We start from the raw sequence: 8,353 nt of genomic DNA, 5'->3' as shown, positions 1-8,353 counted from the left end.
GGGGACAGTGGAGAGGGTGTGTGGGGGGGGGGGCTGATCTCGGGACTGGGGGTGTCCTCCGAATACGCACCTCGAGCATCCAGGCGGCCAACATCCTCCGCATGTAGGGCTGGATGTCCAGCTGCAAGCACTTGAAGTAGGAGCAGGCCGGCAAATAGCGCTCCTCGAGCGCGAGCAGATTGTGCAGCACACGGTCATCTCGCAGCAGCTTGGGGTCGGGCAGCGCCCTCCTCACCGTCTCCGGCTCACAACACAGCAGCTCCATGGCGGCCAACGGCGAGAGGAAGGACAGAGACAGAGAGGGGCCGGGGGGAGGGGGCGGCACGGCACGGCACGGGAAGCTGGTGTCCTGGGCTGGCCTGTCCTGGTCTAACCTCCCTCAGGCGGTGCGGGGCCAAGGCTGGGGCTGGGGCTGCGGCTCCGGACGGGACGCGCTGACGCACGGAGCGGGCAGCCGCTGATGGTGTCGAGCGGCGGCTGGGCGGGCGCAGTCAGCGCGCACATCCGACACGGGCAGCGGGAAGCGGGGAGGCCAGCGGTAGGGGACGGCGGCCATGCACATCGGGGCACTCATGAAAGGCCGCCGCCAGGGTGGCACCCAAGGTGGGCACGGTACATCGCCGGGGCACGATGGGGAGCCGCGGCCGCTGAGAAGGAACCACGCGCGAATCGGGGGGGTGGACGAGCGAAGCTGCGGGTTTAACGGAGATTAAACCCCGAGTCCGCCTCCCTGCCGTTGGCGCTCCGCGTGCTCCCAGAGAGCCCCGCCCCCTCCAATTGTCGCGTGTGGGCCACGCCCCCTTTCTTATAGACTGGCGCCTACGACCCGCCTCCCCTTTTGATGGATAGTCAAGTTGGGGCCCACCCCTTCTGATGGACAGGCGAATGGGAATCCGCCCCCTCAGTGATGGACATGTGACTTGGAGACCGCCCCCTCTGTGATGGACAGGCCGCTGGGAGCCCATCCGCTCTGTGAAAGAATTGCAGTTATGGCCACGCCCGCTTGCTGGTAGACGGTCGGCTAAGACCACGCCCCTCTATTAATGACTGGCGGATAGGTCGACGCCCCCTCCGAGCTGAACGGCGATTCCCCGCCCACCAAGCTGTTGACTGGCGGTTAGGCTCATGCTGAAAATGTGTTGCTGGAAAAGCGCAGCAGGTCAGGCAGCATCCAAGGAGCAGGAGAATCGACGTTTCGGGCATAAGCCCTTCTTCAGGAATTTCTCCTGTTCCTTGGATGCTGCCTGACCTGCTGCGCTTTTCCAGCAACACATTTTCAGCTCTGATCTCCAGCATCTGCAGTCCTCACTTTCTCCGGTTAGGCTCATGTCCCCACTGTGATTGTCACTGGGCTGTGTCCCACTCTCTGCGGTTAAAACCCCGCCCCCGTCGGCGATTGACGGAAAGTTGGAGCCCGCCCCTTTGTGATTGACAATGTTAGGTCTCCGCCCACATCAGAAAAAGCATTAGATACCAACCATGTAACTACTGTATTGTAATCCCATTCTTTCAGTACCAACAGGTACTCACTCGCGCCCCCGCCCCAGTGTTCGCCAGGCATACAGCACCTCCTCCCCCTCAGATGGACAGGTGCAGGTAACCCTCCTCGCAGTGATGGACAGATCCAGGTAGACATTGTCCCAGAGATTGACAGATGCCAGTTGCCACCCCCCCCCCCCCCAGTTTACACCAGGTGGAGAAAGCCCCCCGAGTGATGAACATCTCCAGGAACCTGATCCCCTCCCAGTGACAGACAGAAGCCGATTGCCTCCCTGCCCCCGTGATGGACTGGTGTAGCAAGCTCCCAATGATGCACATCTGCCGGTCACACCCTCCCCAGACAGATGCAAATTGCATCCTTCCCTGTGATAGACAGGTGATGGTATCCCCGCCTCCAGTCGGAGATTGGTCGGTACACGGGAGTCCCGCCCACTAGCCGTGATCGCTCGTCTTTGTAGCCGCGCCACGCCCTGATTGACAGGAGTTCCGTCTCTACTCAGTCGCCGAGAGAGCCCTGCTCATGATCAATGATTGACGGGTGATAAAAGTAGTTGTGTGAATGCTGGAGATCTGAAATAAAACAGAAATTGCGATCTGGAAGCTTCCCTGAACAGGGAAAACCTGAAACGCCAAATCATGCAAGACTGCTCGCCAAGAGCTTTATACCCATCACCAGCGTGGACACGTGGAAACAGGGCCTGTTTCAGTGCTGCAAAACTATGATTCACGTTTCGAATTTGACATAACTTCTTCGAATTGACAGGCACCGAGAGTCTCAGGGATTGACAGAAGGCGAGAGCCCCTGATTGACAGTTTGTCAGTGGTCCACAGAAAGCTCTCCACTGTGCTTTTTAAAAATTGGCTTGAATACTAAAGGCAAAATGTCAGTGTCTCTGCTGTTGTTGACACGCCTGCAACCTTCTAGGAAATCAGATTGTGTGGCTCCTCTCGTTTCAAATACTGTACAATGGCCAAGAACCAGAACGGCTTCAGTAACCAGTGCCATCTGTACGAATCCTTTTAATCACAGTTCAAGGATTTGTTCTGTGTATAAAGCGAGATGGAACACTGGACCAACTTTCCAAATATGTCGCATTAAAAATGCCTTTGATCCGCCGTCATATAGTGAAAGGATTGTGTTGATTTGATGTTTATTGAGCCTTGTAGCTATTTTAAGTTACTGCAACGTGTTCAAAGTACGTGTTAAGCTGATCATAAACCCATAAGTTAATTACAAAGTGATCTCAACAAAAATCCAACATTTCCAATCTGCTAAACGTTGGACTTAAAAATGGCAACCTGTTGATCTAAGTTGTGTAATGTGTAAGTTACTGTTTCAGTTGCGAGTTTGTGAAAGCAACTTTTTGTTTTTCTTCGATTAGCTTCAGCTTTGGGCATTTCATTTTAATTACTTTTCTGAAACATTTGGATTCTACCTATATTTTGCTATCTGCCCTTCTACTTGTGCAGAATAAGGACGAGTTGCACCTGCATTGCATCTGGCCTTAGTGTTTCATTCCAGGTACGCGCACTGCACGCGATTGAGTCTCAGCAATTTTGAGATAAATGGATGATAGTACATTTGAAGCCTTGAATGAAGGCATGAAACAAAAAAAAAGACGCAATAGACCCAGGCAGCATCTGAGGGAAATGAGTTTTCACCAGCATTTCAGATTTTTCATTTCAGATTTTCAGCAATTGCAGTACATAGTTTTCAGGAATAAATGTCAGCAACGATTTTAGACTTAAGACATCCAGTAAAGATACAGGAGGTAGACAAAGCGTGCGTTTACACATGTTTTTGGTAGTTTATTTTTCAGGGTGAACGCCACAGTCCTGGATCTAGTGGAACACAACTCCGAATCAAGATTTCCTGTCCAAGAGTTATTTTGCTCTTACTAACATAGATCCAAACAATGTAGAAAATTGCTCAGGTACGGTCTGTACACAAGCAGCAAGACAAATCCAACCTGGCCAATGCTACTCCATCACTCTTCTCTCACTCACCAGCAAAGAAATATAAGAGTTCATCAATAGTGCTATCAAGCAGCACCTGCTTAGAAATAACCTGGTCACTGAATTCACCACAGTGACTCAGCTCCTGGTCTCATTAAAGGCTTGGGTTCAAACATGGACAAAAGAGCTTAATATTAGGAGTGAGATGAAAGTGACTGCCTTTGAAATCAAGGCAAGGGATGGTAGAGGCATGCACATAAGAAGCATCTGGACAAGCAGTGTAAATGCCAAGGCATAGTAGGCTATGGGCCAAGTGCAGGTAAATAGGATTTGCATTTTTGGTGTTCGTTGGCTGGTGTAGATATGGTGGGTTGAAGGGCCTCTTTCTTCACTGTTTGACTCTATGACTCTATGACTACTTTTAAGGAAAGAAAATGGGAGCCAATAGGAATTGGGGGAAATCTCTCTGTGGTTGGTGTCATACCTAGCACATAGGAGGATGTTTGTGGTTGTTGGAGGCCAGTCAATCAGTTTCAATAAGTTTCAATCACTTCTTAATTCCTCAAAGGCAGTCTACCATCTGCATGACACAACTCAAGAGAACAATGAAATAATGCACATTTGCTTGAATGAGTGCAGTTCCAATGACTCTCAAAAAGCTTGGCATCTTTCCAGGACAAAACAACCCACATGATTAGCACCACATCCACAAATATTCACTCCCTATACCATCATTTCTCAGTGGCAGCAGTACGTGCCACCTACAAGATGCATTGCAGAAATTCATCAAGGTTCCTTAGACAGCAACTTCCGAACTTGTATCCACTACCATCTGAATGACAAAGGTAACAAATATATGAGAACACCACCAAATGCAAGTTCCCCACCAAGCCATTCACTTTCCTGACTTGGAAATATATTGCTAATCCTTCTGGGTCAAAGTCTTGGAACTCCCTACTTAAAGACACTGTGGAACTTAATACATGGAATGTTCTGCTGTGATTCAAGAAGACAGCTCACCAATACCTCAATGGCAATCAGGAGTGGGTGATTAATATTAGCCCAGCCAGCAATATTTGCTTCCTATGAATGACACTTTTTTTAAAAAAAAAGAGTTTTGGCATCATTCAAGAACAGAGGAAGTGCTATGCAGGCAGAATTGAAGTGGTCAAGAGTGGCTTGTAAATTTGGTGTGTGATGAGCAAATGCCACTGCAATCGCCCACAGATATGTGTTATATCCATGGTGTTCAGTTTATTTTTAGTGCAGAGGCAATTGAGATTAAAGGATTTGCAATCTTGTCAGTATTTCGTGCTGACAATAAAAGACAATTGACCTTTGATTAGCTGCATAGCCACTAACAGGTAGATGGTTAATATAATGGGCCTTGATTCACAATGCCTGGACTTCGAATGAGTTTCTCTCAGATCTCCCACTCAAGACCGTTACAGCCACATGATCATTGAAGATTATGTTGAAGATTCTTGGTTACTTTTGTAATACCATCCACAGAGCATGTAGATTTACTTAATCAAATACTTAGATGAAGTTACTGAATGCAAAACTTCCTGGTATTGTTCTTGGCATGTTTCTTAGATTTGTCTGGCAACAAACATCATGTCAGAGGAGTCTTTGTGATCTATAGTAACACAGCACATCGTTATAATTTATATGATTGGTTTGGCATTTTTTGTCTGGATTATCACAATTTCCGAATAGTATCCTTCTCTTCCTTTGATGTGGACATTTCAATGAAAGATATTCTCACGCAATATTGCCAGGGTTTATGTTTTTAAAAAAGTTGTTGAATGACGTGCAACCGCTTTAAACGGGATTATTTGAGCTAAAACTTTCTGGAGTGGACTAAAGGGTTGAAAAAAATTGTTGGCGTTTCTACACTGTCAAAATTCATCTGCGGTGGGTTTACCGAGTTGAAATCAATAAGTTACTCATCGGGCGAAGCACAAAGTCGTTTAAAATGCTGGTTATTTACAAACTGTAAACTGAAGGGGAACCGTCCATCGCAACAATGTTAAGGATCGTTAAACACATTCCATTTTATTTTCCCGAATTCTTTTTCGCAATACAGGAAAGGATGGAGTTTGCCCACAGTCCAGTTTTTAACATATGAGAGTGAAACACTAAATGCGAACACCAGCAGCAGTCCATTGGCGATCTGTTTAGTTAAAAACCACACAACACCAGGTTATAATCCAACAGGTTTGCTTGGAAGCATTAACTTTCGGAGTGCTGCTCTTACGATCTTGTACTCCACAACCACCTCATGAAGGAGCAGCGCTCCGAAAGCGAGTGCTTCCAAATAAACCTGTTGGACTATAACCTGGTGTTGTATGATTTTTAACTTTGTACACCCCAGTCCAACACTGGCACCTCCAAATCATGTCTGTTTAGTGATCGCCCTGAGATTTTTATAGCTGTAAAGTACGGAAACCCATGAGGCAGCGAGCAGCCTGCCCTGTGCCATACCAACTCGAATTCAAGTCTTGTTTGATTGACAATTGTATTACCGGATTCTGTATACAATTATGCACTGCCTCAAAGTTCGCGGTGTATTTATCTTTAATGAAAAACGCAAGTAGGCAATTACCCACATTAAGAATTGAACCAAAACATAGTCGATGACTTTACAATAGCATTGTGCCCGGAGCAGCAACGAAGCGGCTCTGCATCCTGTTGTGACAGTTAGAGGCAGCAGCTGTGGAATTGTCCCGAATTTGATTGCCATATGGCAAATATGAATTGCTTTTTGCATTATTTGGCCCCGCCTCTTGGCTCCTTCCCCCCCAGCCCATACTTGGCCTCTTTTCCCCTGGTTCACCTGCTGGCGGTGAGGCTGGGGTTACCTGTCCCGGGAAGACACCTTGCAGACTCCAAGTACCCTGTTGCTGACAGGGCCGGGCCGGGGTGACCAATACTATTCTTGATAAGTAAAGTGGGTGTAACTGATACGCGTGTGGTGTCACTGAGTGATAGGCTCGCGTAAAATCCACTTTAACAAATAAGAGGCTATGTTCTTTTTTTTATTAATTTCCTAATTCCGTACTGTCGAAAAATATCTTCATGATGAATTGTGCAAATGTGTGGGCGGAAAGTGTGTAATAACATCTGTAAAGAGGTCGATTTAAAACAAAAAGTGAAACATGGCTTCACAGACCAGACATGTTATTTTTCTTGTTTGTTTAGCATGGAGATTGGCCACAGAATCTGTTCACAAGAGGCTGCCACTGTACTTAGACTAAATTGATGAGATCTTCTTTTGGTTGCCCTGGGGTTCAAATCTTTGACTCTGAGTTTTCTTTAAATAATATTGCATGTTATAATTTATACTGTGAGTTTTCTCGCATTGCATCAAAGGTGCTATTTCCGTGGAAGAAAAGATAATCTTACAGTAATTGTATTTTTATAAAATTTAAGATATTGGGATGTCTCCTTTCAGCCTTTGAATACTAACAATAATAGTCATTAACAATCACATCAAATATGTTCCTGGTTTAGAAACAATACGGTTGTGACTTGCCCCACTCTCACTACTCAGGGGAACGTTTGCCAAGGCTGTGTAAGCTTTGTGAGTTCAATTGAAAGCAGCCATACTGAACTAACATTAATACACCTGGATATTTCAAACCTGCTCTTTTCTTTATTATTTTCATTATTTGAAATTAGTCAATCACTTTGTCGATCTTTTATATTAGTTCAGGGTTCACTCATGCGTATAAAGTTTTACGTTTGTGGGATATCCACTTTGATAATTCGAAGTTATGGAAGTTTAAGGTAAAAATATTCTAGAATAGGACACATCAATAGGTCATAGCAGTAAAAACAAATGGAATATAAACCTAATTTGCTATTAAAACTTCTTAATTCATCAACAAACAACAATTTGCTTCTATATAGTGATGTTAACATTGAAAAATATCTTAAAGGAACAACAAAAGGGAAAAACGGAAAATTAAACCAGAGAACATATAGAATACTAACAACAGAATAGAACTTTAAGTGAGCTAACGCAGATGTAATGGGTCAAATGGTTTACATCTATTCTGTAAAATTCTGTTGGCTTAAATTTCCATGGGGATATCCTTGAACGGCTGCTGTAAGTTTAATGGAGTATTAGACCATAAGACATAGGAGCGGAAGTAAGGCCATTCAGCCCATCGGGTCCACTCTGCCATTCAATCATGGCTGATGGGCATTTCAACTCCACTTACCCTCATTCTCCCCCTAGCCCTTAATTCCTTGTGACATCAAGAATTTATCAATTTCTGCCTTGAAGACATTTAGCGTCCCAGCCTCCACTGCACTCTGTGGCAATGAATTCCACAGGCCCACCACTCTCTGGCTGAAGAAATGTCTCCGCATTTCTGTTCTGAATTTACCCCCTCTGATTCTAAGGCTGTGTCCATGGGTCCTAGTCTCCTCGCCTAACGGAAACAATTTCCTAGCGTCCACCCTTTCCAAGCCACATATTGATACTTCATTGGTATTGTTTAAATTTTGTTGCCATTGATGTTATGCCAATTAGATGTGTGACCAATCAGACATGTTCAACTATCCTTTCCCTCACCCAAGTCATCTTTCTCCTAAAGAAATAAACAATGTTTCTGTATTTATCATAAAATAAAACTCAAGTCTAGTCATTCTCATATCCAAATGATTGGAATCGACCATCATAAACAAGTGCCATTACAGCTCTGTATTTTTCTTGTTTACATCTGTGTACCTCACGGTCATCTGTGCATAATGGATGTTCTCAGATTATTGATATTTCCTTGTATTCTTATTTCTAGATACACTTACTGTTCCTTGGTATAAGGAGTCTAATACCACACAGGAAAGCCTGGTATGGCAGTGTTAGAAATGTAAGTCTTTGTATAAG

At 45.2% G+C, this 8,353-nt stretch overlaps 1 protein-coding gene across 3 annotated transcripts in view; it reads right to left on the bottom strand.

Moving 5' to 3' along the window:
• The window catches only part of ccnd2a (cyclin D2, a), a 28,449-nt gene extending 27,367 nt beyond the window's left edge, over positions 1-1,082 (bottom strand). The window contains exon 1 of one of the 3 annotated variants that reach the window (XM_043713681.1): positions 71-1,082. In XM_043713681.1, the coding sequence (XP_043569616.1) occupies positions 71-265 (195 nt within the window). In that variant the 5' untranslated portion in view covers positions 266-1,082. The remainder of the gene's footprint in view (positions 1-70) is intronic. The other 2 variants (XM_043713682.1, XM_043713680.1) reach the window with 2 other exon arrangements.
• Positions 1,083-8,353: the final 7,271 nt, after the last annotated feature.

Source organism: Chiloscyllium plagiosum, chromosome 23 (assembly GCF_004010195.1).
Source record: "Chiloscyllium plagiosum isolate BGI_BamShark_2017 chromosome 23, ASM401019v2, whole genome shotgun sequence".
Lineage (NCBI taxonomy): Eukaryota > Metazoa > Chordata > Chondrichthyes > Orectolobiformes > Hemiscylliidae > Chiloscyllium > Chiloscyllium plagiosum.
The sequence above is the reverse complement of the archived record's forward strand: the minus strand, read 5'-3'. Positions and strand labels throughout refer to the sequence as shown.